General features: G+C 54.2%; 1 protein-coding gene across 1 annotated transcript; it reads right to left on the bottom strand.

Annotated features, from left to right (window-relative positions):
* Nucleotides 1-30: 30 nt before the first annotated feature.
* On the bottom strand, nucleotides 31-15,700 carry LOC311424407 (uncharacterized protein; the record flags this gene model as incomplete). The annotated part of the gene is made up of 37 exons (XM_084499506.1): nucleotides 31-124; nucleotides 206-238; nucleotides 679-835; nucleotides 992-1,112; nucleotides 1,689-1,769; nucleotides 2,007-2,190; nucleotides 2,665-2,773; nucleotides 3,170-3,368; nucleotides 3,705-3,794; nucleotides 4,025-4,205; nucleotides 4,616-4,752; nucleotides 4,862-4,943; nucleotides 5,159-5,325; nucleotides 6,002-6,073; nucleotides 6,276-6,332; nucleotides 6,476-6,665; nucleotides 6,768-6,844; nucleotides 7,156-7,234; nucleotides 7,556-7,617; nucleotides 7,905-8,203; nucleotides 8,319-8,412; nucleotides 8,864-9,190; nucleotides 9,593-9,673; nucleotides 9,975-10,158; nucleotides 10,477-10,585; nucleotides 10,981-11,179; nucleotides 11,639-11,728; nucleotides 11,985-12,192; nucleotides 12,299-12,435; nucleotides 12,546-12,627; nucleotides 12,760-12,962; nucleotides 13,500-13,571; nucleotides 13,827-13,892; nucleotides 14,268-14,454; nucleotides 14,553-14,629; nucleotides 15,492-15,556; nucleotides 15,655-15,700. The coding sequence occupies 37 exons, from the start codon at nucleotides 15,698-15,700 to the stop codon at nucleotides 31-33; spliced, it is 4,698 nt and encodes a 1,565-aa protein (XP_084355632.1).
* Nucleotides 15,701-15,741: the final 41 nt, after the last annotated feature.

Genomic DNA, 15,741 nt, shown 5'->3' with positions numbered 1-15,741 from the left:
CTGCACCCAGCGCCTTTATTGCCCGCCCCGTCACGGCCCCCGCTCCGACGGACGCTCCGGCCCCGGCCCCGGCCCCGGCTCCGGCTCCGGCTCCGCTTCGCAGACGCTGTCCTCGGTGGTGGTGCTGCGGGGAGCGCAGGGGGGCGGCTCAGCCCCGGCCCCGCTGGGCTCCGCACCGCCCGCAGGGCGCGGGGCTCGCTCTCACCTCTCCCAGCTGCGCTGGCTGCTGGCCTCCGACCTGGGGGCGCGGGGCGGGCGTGAGGGCGCCGGGCACCCGCTGCTGGCTGCGCCCCGCGGGCCCCCCGGGGCACGTTTCCCCGAAAGGCGCGCCCACCCGCTCCCCGCATGCACGTGTGAGCCCTGCCAGAGGGCCCGGTGTTTTGGGAGAGCGAGGTCCAGTCGGGAACGTGTCACTGCTTGCACAAGTAACCCCTGAGGAGCATGCCTGCACCCCTCTGGGAGGCGTGCAAGTGCTTCGAGGGATGGGTGGAGGACAATTGCTCTGTGTCCTGACCCAGCGCTGCTTCCCCCTGCTCCCCACATGCCCAGGCTCTCTCCCACCCACTCTCCTTCACACCTGGACAGAATGCGTCCCCAAACCCCTCGCTGCCACAACCCCCTGCCTATCTCCCCCACCCAGAACGGGGGACTCGCAGTAACCAACCACCATTAACTTACCCATCACTTTGCGATGCGTTCCTCGCACAGCGCCTCATCAGCTGGGTCCACTTCTTAATCAGGATGATGCAGCCAACAAGGATGGGGACGATGATGCAGAGGAGCAGCAGCAGCCAACTTTTCAGCGTGCCCTTAGGAAAGCTTTTTGTGACAGCATCTAGGGAGAGAACCACAGGCACACCTCCGGGTAAGGGCCAGGCGATGCCAAGGGTGTCTGCTCTGTCACAAGACCGAGGCTGTTTCTGGGACCATGGGGGCAGCCACTGCCCCCGGTAAAACCACTGGACACCCGGAGCTGCCACGCAGGACTCACCGTCACGGCCCCACAGCTGCTGCCCGCTGTTGATGCTGCCGCCTATCGAAGGTCCCCGAATCCTGCACTGGGGCGGGTACCAGCCCGGGCTGCAGTGGCAGTTCCTTCTGTTATTGCAGACCTGCAAACATCAGGGTGGGAAGAAAACATTCCCCACCTGTAAGAACTTGTACTAAGGAGCACTGCGAAGCTTTCAATAGCACCGTTTTCATACCCACTCCTTCCCACACGCAGACCAGTGCAAGCCCCGTGCTGGGGTCACAGCCAGACACCAGTGCCACTTGGCACTGCTGCTGGACACCCCTGACTGGGCTTCCTCCATGTCCTGCTCCACTGCTCCCCAGGCTGCCTCTTACCTCGCACAAATACACTGGTCGTTTCCAACACTATTTCAATTACGTGCAGTTAAATCCTCTTTAGTTACCCCTTTTCCAGTTTTCTGCTAATCTAGACAAGCAAGTACTCCACATCCCCTCATCTCATTTATATTTGGTCTTGGAAGGGAAAGTACATAAGTTATTCTCACTTAATTTCTCCCACAGTTGCTGCATAACAATTTTGGAGAATGAGTGTTAGCCCAAATCACAGGTTTAGCCAAGTCCCAAGCAAGCCACTGTAGGCACATGAGAAGATCCTCTCTCTTCTTCAGCAATATCAGCCAACATGACAAGACCACCCTAACAGCACCGTTACTTACTCCATGCCCAGAGCATTTAGTCTTCACATTGCAGTCATACTTCAGGACGGAATGTGGCTGGCACGTGCCATTCACACACACCTGGAAGTCCAGAAAGAAAAAAATTCTGCTGGATACTTTCCCATCACTCTTCGTCATGCTAGCCATTACTCTAAAAAAGATTCTTAGGTTCAAACAATGATCAGTAAATCAATTACCAAAAATGTAAGTACAAACCACCTCTAAATTATACTGCAAAGTTGCAACCAGTTGCAGTTCTAAAACTGTTGCAGTTGTGATAATTGTATGTCATTTCCATGCTCTCAAAATATTTCTTACCTTTCTAGGACCACATTTTGTACCATCTTTAACCATGAGAGGATCTTGCACTGTTGGTCCACGCATAAAATCAAAAGACACACACAGATGTTCTTGCACTTGAGCATAAATGATGGCACCCTTAACTTTTGTGAAGGGAATACGACTCGGGTATGTGCATACTAGCTTTCCACATCCCAGATTCCTAAAAAAATCATTAGCACAGTAAATTAGAAGAGTGGACACAGCATCTGGTTGACCACAATGCTGGAGGCACTGAGGTGCACAATTCAGGGAGGGAGATTTAAATGAAATAAGCACCCAAGCTCACCGACTGCTTGTACTGCTGGATAGTCGATGAAGTTGCTTCTCAACCCCCTGCAGTCTCCCGTCCCCCCCCACACCTCGGGTTATGCCACGGGTAAGCATTTGTCATGCCCACCACAGAGTGCTCTGCTCACCCCTACGTGCCCCTTATCCATCAGGACAAGACCTGCCCGGCATCACCATCTCTTTTAAGAACAGCTAGAGCCAACAGTGGAAGAAAAGGCAGCCATGCAGGAGAAAACCCTACTGAAGAAGCTTCTGACAGATTTTTATGCTTTGCATCAACAGTAAAAGGGGGCACAAATTAAACACGTGTTCTTAGTTAAACACTTCCCTCTCCCTTGAAACCTACAGCCAAGAGCAGGGCTGGTACCCATCCTTCGGGTGATTACCACAGTGTCCAAACCTATCCTGCTGGCTGTTGACTTCTTCATAACAAGCCAAAGGAGCATTTTTGGCACCTGGAAGTTTGGAAATAATACTGATTATAACTGAGGGTAATACAGATTAGAATACCTGTGTTGGCTTTAACATTTATCAGTTCTTGTATCTGATGGAGTAAAAAGTGGCTATATCACTATCTGCCCACGTTCGAGTTGCAGGACAGACCTCGCAGACAGTGGAATTGCTGGTAAAGTCTCAGAGACCGTCCACAAAATCTGGGTATTTCTGTGGCTTGTTCTCTGCCTAGATGTATGGCTGTGCCAACATTCAGCCTGAAATCCTCACGTAAACCATCACCTTCCCATGGCCCGTTCCTTTCCCCTCACCACAAGTGCAGGAAGCCCAGCACTACGCATTTGAGTCTGCACAGGCATTCCCAGCCCGTGCCAGCGAGAGCAGAGCCGTCCCGCTACCTGTCCCGTAGAGCCTCCGGCACTGCAGGTCAGCAGACTGGCAGCGTCCCTTGTAGCAGTACCCGGTGCCGTGCTCGCAGTCGTGCCCATCCTGCACGTAGAAATCGGGGGGGCAGGACGCGGAGGACCCGTTGCAGTACTCGGCCAGATCGCACTGCACGTCGGCGGGAGGGCGGCACAGCGAGTTCTTTGCTTTAAACTGGAGAGAGAGGCAGAAATTGTTCCTCTCTCCATCCTCAGGCACCCATCAGTGCATGGACCCTCTACAACAGGCCCCCAGTGCCAGGATTGCTGCTGGGCACTCAGGTCCCCCATGCCCCATCCCCATCCCCTGGATGCTATCTTGTCCATACATTGCATGCTAGGGAAAATGCTCATCTTGCTAAAGACAAAAGGCGGCACCAATATTGTTAAGTTTTTTGGAGGTGACCATCAGCAAAAACAGTAAGCTGGCTTATAGTCCTACTACAGTAAATACTACGTCTCCAGACCTCAAAAATAGCCTTAACTGCTGATAATTATGAACGTGCCTTACCTGGCAATTTTCACAGCACCGTCCTGAGGAACACTTCACGCCCGGTTTGAGCTTGCACTGGGAAGTGCAGCATTTGTCCACCGCACATGCCTGCAAGCACACCGTGAACCCTTCCCTGCTTCACATCTCCTCACCTGCCTGCCCTGGCCCCCATCCCCCTAACAAACAGCACGCCTCAGGGGCCCCAAGGGAAGGGGACAGCTGCATCTCTGTGCATGGCCACAGAGCTGCATTATGAACCCCTGGACCACCTCCAGCCCGTGTCTGGGACCGTTCCTGAGGGCAGGGGACACCCCAGCCCCCCGCTGCCCCGCGCTCACCACCACGGAGCCGCAGTCGCACTGCTCGCCGTGCTCCATCACGCCGTTGCCGCAGACGGCCACTCTGGAGAGCGGGCTCCTCCGGGCAACCCTGATGTAAGGGCACTCTGGATTGTGCTTGAGGAAGTTCTCAAAGTCTTCAAAGCTGCAGCTGCTAAAGGACTTTGCCCCACTGACACGTCTAAAACAAAGGATTATCCCTACTTGTGTGCGTGCCAACACATCCACCGCCGTTCCATTTCTTAACATCTCTGTTCAGTTTGAGAACTTGCTCGTGGGTGAGCACGAGGCAGGACAAGCAGCCCCCAGGGGTCTTTCATCTCATTGGCAAACCTGACTTTAACATGTGCTATCAGTAAGGATGAGAAGCATTCAGAAACATCTTGCTTTTCGAAAGAAAAGATTTGCTTTCCGATGTAACCATCGAATCGCTATTTATGCTTTTTTTCCTTTCCCAGAGCAAGAACAGCAGAGATCTCTGTGTTACCCTGTGACAGGAGGGCACCCACGCCCGAGGCACGCCGTGGCATCCTCCTCACAACGCCCTGCGCCTCTGGCAGGTGAAGGCCACGAAGGCCGCGAGGAACTCACAGCGCCTCCGAGTTCATCACGCAGATGTGCCCAGGGCAGCGGCAGCTCCTGTTGTTGTCGTAGCTCATGCCCAAGCTGCGGGCCAGCATCTGGGCCAGGAGGACGGAGAACGACTCCAGGGTCACACTGCGCTGGTACTGGGGGGACAGAGCCAGGAGCTGGGTGCGGCGCTGCCCCGCAGGCACCCGGCCCCGGCGCCACCCCAGGGCCACGGTGCCAGCTCGGTCCCGGCCGCAGGCCTCGTACCACGGCCACCGCACCCGCAGCATCCCTCTGGCATGCCTTGTCTGGAATGGTCGCACCCACGTAGGAAGCTCGGTCCCGGTACCTGAAACACAGGAGCTCTCTCCGGCCTCCGAGCCTCAGCGGCTCCGGGTCAAAGCCCCCAGGCCACGCAGGGCAGCGGGGAGCTTTTGTTTGGTCCTCACTGCATCCCCACCTCGCTTCCACAAGAGGCATCTCAGCCCTAGTAAAGTCTAGAGTTCATGAATTTTACAGGTCATTACTGTCTACTCTGAAATAATAACAACCGTCTATCCTTACAGCAGTAGATAGGGCACTTCGTAGGGCCGCAGAGCAGCGCTGGTCATCTTCCACTCCAGCAGCTGCATCAACACTTCTTCTCCATTCAACCCTGTCTGAATTTTATTCTTGTCCATCCAGACCTCCATGGAGGACAGGGTAATGGTTATGTTAAGAGAACTGAACATCTGGAAAGTAAACGGGAAATGGCTACTCACGTGTGTTTCATTTCATGCCCTGTGTAAATTTTTATTCTTATTAGTAGCCACATTGCCTAAGGAAAATAGACAGGAGCAGTTGGCAACTGATCTACTGTTGTGTATGTGTATAATGAAATGTACAGAGAATTAAAAAAAAAAAAAAAAATAGAAATAGCAATGTGTCCAAAAGAGAAGAGAAAAGTGTTTATTAAGCAGGATCTAACAAAAAACAGTCCCCTATGACAGACACAGGGAAAAAAGCAGTGGTGGCTTCTGACACATGCACACATGCATGATCACCCCTCAGTGGAACTATTAGAGGACAGTATGGTATCGAGGTGATGTTAGGCATAGCTACTGATTTATTTGAGAGAAGCACTGAGTTAGAGCATGTGTTTGTAGAGGACAGCAAAGGATAAAACCTTACTTGCCACAGCTCCTAACCCCGTCTAGACAAGACCTAGGGAAACTTGGAGCTTCTGACAGGCTAAACTAAAAAATCAGTAGCTAAAAAGATGAGATTCAGTATTCAGAAAGCACATTTAATTAATTATTATCTTCTCAAAAATTAGACAAATCCTACCAATACCTACCTAGCTGTTAGTAGGCTGAAATTAAAGCCCAAAATTTCTATTGCAGTATTTAAAGAACAGTTCAAACTTACACTGCTGAGAGAGCTGATGATCTGAACTATCTTCTGCGTCACAACGTATTTGTCTGCACCCAGGTAGTTGTACTGAAATACGACATGAGGTTGTACCTAGATTACTGACGTGCTGAAGCACGTGGAGTTATCACGGCCTTTCACCACAGCCACAAGCTACAGCCCACACAAAGCCATGCAGGACCACATGAAAGACCATGGAAAAGCTCTGCAGCAGCTCTATCCAGAGCCAAGGAAATAAATACGGAACAGGAACTGACTGGTGCAAACCTACCAAATTCCTTTCCAAAATTAAATGGAGTGCCAACTCTCTGTGGTGCTTTGACAGTAACTGGAAAAGAGAAAAAAAAAAGTTCACCGTTGTTAATTAATTTCTCCATTTGAGTCATGATATGTAAGAAAAGCTAATTTCTTTGATGGACCAAGAGACACCAGAACTGATGCTGCCATCAGTGCCACCATCAGAGCACTCACTTCCAGCGTTGTGTGCGCTTTGTAGGAGACCTCCTGCACTGCTGGCCGGGCCCCGCTCTCAGCGCGGCTCTTTGCGAAGAGGAAATCTGCCATGCTCTCGTTGCTCATGTGATAAATGAAGTGCTCGAAGGCGGGTGAATTAACCAGTGGCTCGATCCCGTAGCTGGCGTTCTCAAACTGCAGCAAGCCCCTGCGAGGGGCACGGCACCGCTGGGAACCCCGGCTGCCGGCAGGGGACGGGGAGGGTGGGGAGCCGCGGGCACCGGCACGGCAGCGCAGGCGGCCCCGGTACCTGAGCCCGGAGCAGGTGCTGAGAGTCACCGCCGAGCCGGGGACGCCCTCGATGTACCCGCGGTAGAAGCAGTCGCCCTAAACCACAGCAAAGCAAAGGGAAGCAAAGGGAACCACAGGGGCAGCTCTGTCAGGCAACAGCACTATGAAGATTTTGTTCAATCTCACTTTGGTTCAAGTATCTGCAAACAATCTCCAGTCTCTACACACTATCCCAGTGTGAGGACAGGGCATTCGTATGACAAAGCACGGCCCTGTCCCACCCAGCTCTGCTGAAGGACAGGGGAAAGGAGGGAAGCATCACTCCTCTGTGTAAGGGGTGACATCTCCCCATATACTAAAGAGCAAGGCTGCCCCACAATTCATCCAATGCAAGAACAAAGCACTACCTTGATCTGGGGTGAATCATAGTACAAAGATCCCTTCTCATTGTATGTGTAAATCCTGAAATCATCAGGTAAAAAGAACCTAGAACATAAATACAGCAAAATCCTCTGAAAATACTCTGAGGAGTATTCACTTGGAGCTTCTCAAGCTCGCGCTGGGTCCTGCAGCAGGCACTGCCACACCGATGGTGCCGGGGCTCCTTGCACATCCAAAACCCGCTGCCACCAGCGGTCACGGGCACAAGCATCCCTCCAGCCCTGCTCCAGCCCCTCACAGCACTTGCGTGCATGCCACACAAACATGCTCCTCTGCAGGTGACTGGTACCGTCCCGTGCCAGAGGAGCCTCCGGTGGGAGCGCACAAGCCAGCAGTGCTCAGACGGGGCAGCACCAGGGCACTTACTGCTGTTGCAGGTGAATGGTGTACGGCCTCCCTTCTATCGCGAGGACGTAGGACAGCGTGCCCTTGTGTGTGCAGAAGAGCAGAGAAAGGAAGAATTAGGAACAGCGACCGCAGAAAAGCAAGCTCAGAGGGCAGGCTGCAAGCGCTGAGGACAACTGCAGGAGCTCAGCAGATCTGGTCACCCCCCCACACCCCCCAACACACACACCCTTCAGGGCAGACAGAGCATCATTTCCCAAAACTGTCCCAGCAGCAGCCACGCCAGGACTGTTACACTCTGTATTCCTGCACCAGTATATCCACTCGCACACACATGCACAAACATTAAATAGTTTAACTGTGTCAGTACCGTCTCTCCAGCTGTTTTTGAGGGTAACCTCTGAGGAACTGTGACGTGCAAAGGTATTTGTGAGCCTAGAGAAACAATTTGTTTTTCAGTTATAATCACAGATGAATGCCACCACAGTTGTGCCTGGCAGCCACAGCTGGAGTTGTGAGCACGTGTGAGAGGCACTTTTACAAACCGTAGGCTGGCATGGAGAGGGATACCAGCCCTGCTTTTTCTGGACACTTCCATAGAAAAAAAAAACAAATGGATGTGCACACACCAGTGCTGGACCCCAGCCCTGCTGCAGCCCAGGAATGTAACTACGGTATGATGGGAGCATGAGAGCGAGCCCCAGTTCAACCAACCCAACCCAACTTGCATCAGGAACAGAAATGGGGCTCGGGGAGCCCAGTCGAACACCGCTGGCTGCCGTACAGTGAGCGTCCACTTCAGCAGGCTCCACAGTGCTCTTGCTCCTCTGTGTGCTGCGCTCCACGCACAGCCGCCCATGTTGTGCCCCTTCACGTGCCTGGCACGTCGGCAAAACCCAGGACCCCCGTGCCAGCGAGGAGGGGGTTACCCGGAGCAGGTGAAGTCCCCAAACCCCCAGAAGCCGGATTCAGCGTTTGGTGAGAAGAGCCCAGCAGACGAGCCCCCGGCCCTCCCCGGGGACCACCACCACCCCTGAGCATCCCCACCACGACGCCGGGAGGGACCATTCCCGGCCGGCCCGAGACGGCTGCAGCCCCGGGCAGCACTGGGGCGGCCCCGGCCCCACCGGACGGCCCCAGCCCCACCGGACGGCCCCAGCCCCACCGGACAGCCCCGGCCCCACTCACGGCTCGCCGCCAGCATCGCGGCCAGCAGCGCCAGGCGCAGCCCCATGGCGCCCCCCGCCCGGTAACGGCCCCGCAGAGAGGCGCAGCCGCTGCCGAGGCCGTTTCTGGTTTGTAAAGGTTCGTTTATTGCCCCCCCCGCACCCCGCGCCGCCCCCGCGCCTCCCGGCGGAGCAGCAGCAGCAGCGCGGCCGCGGCCAGCGCGGGCGGCAGGAGGCAGGCGGGGAGCAGCGGCCAGGTCCGAGCCGCGTCCCGCAGCGCCGGGGGTCCTGCCGGGGGGAGAAGGGAGCGCGGATGCGGTGGCGGAGGGGCCGCGGAGCCGCCGTGGCGCCGGGCCCGGCCGCGGGACTCACCGCGCTCCGCCGGCCCCGGGCCGCCGTCGGCGCTGACGCCCAGCGCGGAGCCCCTCTGGCGGCAGTCGGGCGGCTTCCAGCCGGGGTGGCAGTGGCAGCGCCGCTGGTTGGTGCACACCTGGGGAGGGGGGAGAGCCCCCGGCCCGCCGTCAGGCCGGGCAGCCCCCCCCGCAGCTCGGGCGAGGAGCAACCCGGCGGGGAAGCCCCGTCGGGGCGGGCAGCACGACACAAGGCAGAGCCCCGAGCGCGGCCGCCCGCCCGTGCTGCATCCTTCAGCATCGCTGCCCCCCCTCCAAACCTCCCAGTTTTCCCTCTCGGTGAATAAAACCTGTCCTCCTCATTTCGGAGTTGGTTTTAGGAGCAGTACGTTGAAGTGGTTTTACTTGCGGTACCGGCTGACAGGGCCGGGATTTCAATTGGATCAGCCTAAAATGTGTCTGCAGGCAGGTCCCACGCGAGTCCCAGCAAACCTTTAGGACCAAACACCCGCAGCACTCGGAGCAGTGCTGCTGCTACTTACTCCGTGGCCGTGGCATTCCACCTCGCTGTTGCAGTCAGATCCAAGGACGGAATGGGGGTGGCAAGTGTTGTTTATGCACACCTAGAAAAACACACGGCCATTCCAGTTCAGTGCTTTACCATCAGTCCTCAGCTCATTGGCCTCGTGTCCCACATGGGATTCAAAATACGCTTCCTTAGAAAAAACAACCCTGTGCTTTTGAAAAGCTACGTTTACTACTTTAGGGTTATGTTCAATGCTTATACCACACCAGAAACTTAATGTGATGCCAGTGTATATTTGCAGTGTTTACACTATGCTGCACAGGAGCGAGTATTCCTAAAACTGTTAATGTTTAAAATTCCTATCTGACGTCTTAGTTGACTATAAAGTGTTTTCTTACCTTTCCAGAGCCACACTTTGTACCTGACGGAATCATAAGAGGATCCAGCCTCACTGGTATATTCAAGTAATCCAAAGATATACATAAATGCTCTCGCACTTGGACGTAAAGGACAGCAGCAGCATCAGTTGCAAAGGGAGTGCTATACGGATACGTGCAGATTAACTTTCCACATCTGAGATTCCTGTAAAATTGATTTGCACGGAATGTGTGTGTGTATCACATACACATGCTAAACAGTGAAACAACAGCACCATTAAACCACACAACAGAAGTACGGAGTGCTGCATGGTAAGAAAAAATAAGTAGGGCTGGCAAAGCCCAAGAGATGATCTGTGATACGAGGAAAGATGCTCCGTTACCAATGAAGAGAAAACACACATAACTATTTATTGCTTCACAAATCTCACTGTCAGCTGGAATCTTGATACTGTCCTCTTCTGTACAGTCCAAATTAAATACTCATTTTTAGGGGAACAGCTGCCCCTCCTTTGCAACCTACCTCCACGCGCAGGCCCTATAGCCATGTCGGGAGTGGAACCCACAGTGTCCAAATCTGTCTCGCTGACTATTGACTTCCTCATAACACGCCACAGGAGCACTTTTTGAACCTACAAGTTTAATTTATAATCAATATTAGTGCTAAAGAAACATGAAATGACATGTTATGGTACCTACAAATTTTCATCTTGCACACAGCAGAACGTGGATGCTGTACATTATTTAGAGAAAATGTTTTGTTTTTTTCTCTAATTAGTCCTGAGAAGCATGTCATGGGCCAATAGAAAATTGGCTCGCTGATGAAGTTCTCACCAAATATCAGACCGGAGTCTAACAACTAACCACGAAACCTCACCTCCACAGAAACCAGGCTACAAAAAGCCATAATGAAACCCACCTGAGTTTGGTGTTTTAGAGGGCAAGGACACAAACCAACTTTGCTAGCACCATAGCTGCCTTCTCAAGCAGGGCAGCAGTGCCAGTGAGAGCAGAGCCGCCCCACTACCTGTCCCGTAGAGCCTCCGGCACTGCAGGTCAGCAGACTGGCAGCGTCCCTTGTAGCAGTACCCGGTGCCGTGCTCGCAGTTGTGCCCATCCTGCACGTAGAGATCGGGGGGGCAGGACGCGGAGGACCCATCGCAGTACTCGGCCAGATCGCACTGTACGTCGGCAGGAGGGCGGCACAGCGAGTTCTTTGCTTTAAACTGGAGAGAGAGGCAGAAATTGTTCCTTTCTCACAATTCCTCTCTCACAAATGCTCAGGCACCCACTGGCAGGGGTCCCTCTCGGGCCCCCGGGACCCTCTACAACAGCTCCCCAGTGCTAGGACCACTGCTGGGCACTCAGGTTAACCATGTGTCTCCCCCATCCCATCCCATCCCATCCCATCCCATCCCATCCCATCCCATCCCATCCCATCCCATCCCATCCCATCCCATCCCATCCCATCCCATCCCATCCCATCCCATCCCATCCCATCCCATGACAACCTTCCCCCAGTAATTTCCTTCCTTGGGATTTTAGGGAGCTGAGCTGGAAAGCTCCACCCCAGGAACTGCTGCAATTGCACAGCAGAGGAGTTTGTCCTCATCCGTAAGCATGGGAACATAATATTTCTCCAAAAATTACGACGGCCTTGTGATGACCGCAAGAACATGACTTACCTGACATCCATCACAGCACAGTCCAGAGGAACATTTCACTCCTGGCTTAAACCGACACTTGTTAGTACAGCATTTATCCTTCAAGCATGCCTGAGAACACATCACAAAGCCACATTATTCTGCACTTTTGTTCCCTCTCAGCTTTTCACTGTCCAAGGTCCTCCCCTTCCTGCTTATCCATAAAATGGATAACACGAGAGAGTGGGCAAAGCTGCTGTCGGATCGATGCCAGCACAGGAGCAAACAGCAGACCCAAGTCCTTGGGCTGGCTCCTACTTCAGCTGCGCCCTGTGTCTCCACATCTCACTGCTCCGAATGGACAAACAGCACAAAATCCCACATTTACCACAGCTGCTGCAGCGCTCACCGCCTCGGAGCCGCAGTCGCACTGCTCACCGCGCTCCACCACGCCGTTGCCGCAGGCGGCCGCTTGCCGGTAGGAGAGCCCGGCCAGGCGCGGCCTGTCGAACAGGCAGTCCCCTGTGTCCAGCTTGAGGAAGCTCTCAAAGTCTTCAACGCTGCAGCTGCTAAAGGCTTTTGCCCCACCGACATGTCTAAAATGAAGGATTATCCCCGTTTGTGTAGGTGTCAACGCATCCACCACCATTCGGTTTGAGAACGCCCTGCGCCTCTGTCGGGTGAAGGCCGCGAGGAACTCACAGCGCCTCCGAGTTCATCACGCAGATGTGCCCGGGGCAGTGGCAGCTCCTGTTGTTGTCGTAGCTCATGCCCAAGCTGCGGGCCAGCATCTGGGCCAGGAGGACAGAGAACGACTCCAGGGTCACGCTGCGCTGGTACTGGGAGGGCAGAGCCAGGAGCTGGGTGCGGCGCTGCCCTGCAGGCACCCGGCCCCGGCGCCACCCCAGGGCTGCAGCACCCGGCCTGGTCCCAGCCGCAGGCCTCGTACCACGGCCACCGCACCCGCGGCATCCCTCTGGCACGCCTTGCCTGGAATGGTCGCACCCGCGAAGGAAGCTTGGTCCCGGTACCTGAAACACAGGAGCTCTCTCCGGCCGCAGGTCGCAGCCCCCAGCCCCGTGGTCCCCCCAGTGCCCCCCGCATGGCAGGGCTGGCTGAGCTCTGCCCCGCACCGCCAGTCCCTGGGGGAATTCTAGCCTTACACAAAGAGGCAGGCGATGTCATACGACCGCAGAGCGAGGTATGGCTGCTGCCGCTCCAAAAATCTCTGCAGAAGTTCATCGGCTTCCCCTGCTGTCGAGATTTTATTCTCCTCTATCCAGAACTCCAGGGAGGACAGAACAACGGTCACGTTCAGAGGGTTAAATATCTGAAAATGTGACAGGTGAGATGGCTGCTCACACACCTTTTTTCAGAGCACAATTATGTCTGTACATGCAACAAATGAGACAGGAAAAGATGGACAGTAGCTGTTGGTTGGCAGCCATGGAATGACATCTGTATGGCAAAATAGAATGAACTAAACTCAAAAATAAAACAATGTCCCAAGAGGCACATGAACAAAGCCTAATAACTTGGTAAAAATGTTTCAGTTTTTCTGTTAAGTAGCTTATCATCATACGCACAAATCAGCCCAAGGACACTTCTTAAAAGTGTGCTTGTTGGACAGTGTGGAGGGGAAGAAAAAGCAAAGCCTTTGTATTCACCCACTGGGGTTAAACTCTTCACCAACCTTTTATCACGTCTGGCCCAGGAGGCAGAGAAGCTGGCGGCTCCTGCCAGGCTGTGCCTGGCATCGCAATGCCAAGCATCACGAGCCAAGGCTGGAACTGCAGTTACAAAGCCTCCTCCCCAAACCAAAAGCAACTAGGAAATAGGTGGCTGTTTCTAAAATCAGCCCCTCATCATTCTATTACGATACAAACCAGGTTTCAAAACTTACATTGTTGACTAAATTGAAAATCTGGATTATCTTCCATGTTGCAACTTTCTTGTCTGAGCCCATATAATTGTACTGGAAAACAACACAAGGGCGTAAGAATGGACAAGTCGTTTATCACAGCAAAGCAGGATAAGGTGGAAAGGATTCCCAGCATCCAGTCACGTAAATGTGAGCTACCAATTTTCAATCATTCTTTCCTGTAAAATCCACAGTACAAACACCTTTATAAAGGGAAAACCAAAAATGCATAAAAGTTGGAAACAGCACCATTCTTACATTTGTAGTAGTCAAGCAAATACAAGGAGAAGATGGCTGGCACTGACTTACCAAAGCCTTGTCCAAAACTGCATACACCTCAAAGTACTTAGGAGACCGTACTGCAGATAATGCTGGCTAAAAAAGAAAATATTGTGAAGCTGTTTATGTTTACATTCCATCGATCTTATTCCTGAAATTTGCTATACTACAAAGTGTCTGCTCAACAGCATTACGTGGATGCTGTCTTCGTATTTAGCACAAGGTAAGCAGCCGCTCTAACTTTAACCACTCCTCACTTTTCAAAGAAGCCGTTCTAACTTGGCCATGCCTCTCGTTAGGCACCAGGACAGTGACGATCCATGCGACAGCTCCATGAAGCCCTTGCCCTCCTAAAATCCCCCACCCATCGCTGCCCATCCAGACCGCACGTGGGGCAAAGCTGCCTGCAGGAACAGCTCCCACCCAAACCGAGCAGACGTGAGCACGGCCAGGAGACCGGCGGCAGCTCACTTCACCGTACACGATCTTCAGCACCATCTCCTGCGCTGCCAGCTGGGCCCCGCTCTCGGCGCGGCTCTTTGCGAAGAGGAAGCCTGCAGTGTTCTCGTTGCTCATTTGGTGAACGAAGTGCTCGAAGATGGGTGAATTAACCAGTGGCTCGATCCCGTAGCTGGCGTTCTCAAACTGCAGCAAGCCCCTGCGAGGGGCACGGCACCGCTGGGAACCCCGGCTCCCGGCAGGGGACGGGGAGGGTGGGGAGCCGCGGGCACCGGCAGGCGCAGGCAGCCCCGGTACCTGAGCCCGGAGCAGGTGCTGAGAGTCACCGCCGAGCCAGGGACGCCCTCGATGTACCCGCGGTAGAAGCAGTCGCCCTAAACCACAGCAAAGCAAAGGAAGCCCTAAAGTCCCAAGAACTGGTCACCCAGACAGCTTAACTGCACGCACTGAACAGCAGCTCTGCAATACTTCAGGTTAAAAGAAAAAAAACAGCCCAAACTTGCCTTGATATGAGTCAAATCAGTTTTAAAGGACGCCATCTCATTAGACATATAAATCCTAAAATCATCAGGTATAAATAGACTGCAAAAGAAAAGCATGAAGTCAAATACTAAAACTAGCATCTCTTACACAGAGCTTCTCAAGCTCGCGCTGGGTCCTGCAGCAGGCACTGCCACACCGATGGTGCCGGGGCTCCTTGCACATCCAAAACCCGCTGCCACCAGCGGTCACGGGCACAAGCATCCCTCCAACCCTGCTCCAACCCCTCACAGCATTTGGATGCGTGGCACACAAACACGCGTCCTCTGCAGGTGACCGGTACCGTCCCGTGCCAGAGGAGCCTCCGGTGGGAGCGCACAAGCCAGCAGTGCTCAGACGGGGCAGCACCAGGGCACTTACTGCTGCTGCAGGTGAATGGTGTACGGCCTCCCCTCTATCGCGAGGACGTAGGACAGCGTGCCCTTGTGTGTGCAGAAGAGCAGAGAAAGGAAGAATTAGGAACAGCGACCGCAGAAAAGCAAGCTCAGAGGGCAGGCTGCAAGCGCTGAGGACAACTGCAGGAGATCAAGAAGCAAATGCTCCTCACGGGGCAGGCTGAGCCCCTGTGGCTGCAGTTACAGCTGCCAGCACTCACCACCCCATCACCACTCTGCAGCCAGCAGAGCACAGCCTCCTGCATGTACACCCACTCACGCCTACACACATATGTAGGAAATAAGAGGGGTGCTCAAGTACCGACTCTCCCGTTGTGTTTGGGGGCAGTTGCAGCGGGACTGTGATTTGAGACAGTGCTCGTGAACCTGGAGAGAGAGAGAAAGAGGGAAAGAGCCGTGCGAGGCATTACCAGCTGCAGCCCCAGGCACGCTGGGGGCCCATGGGTTACTGTGGGCAGACTCACACAGCACCACCAGCAGCACCGCCCGCAGCACCACGCACGGCCCCATGCTGCGGCCTGGCTGCCAACGGCCCCACCAGGATCCGCCCC

This window comes from Aythya ferina (genome assembly GCF_964211825.1).
Source record: "Aythya ferina genome assembly, chromosome: 27".
In the NCBI taxonomy this organism is placed as follows: Eukaryota; Metazoa; Chordata; class Aves; order Anseriformes; family Anatidae; genus Aythya; species Aythya ferina.
This window is presented reverse-complemented; position numbering and strand designations above follow the sequence as displayed.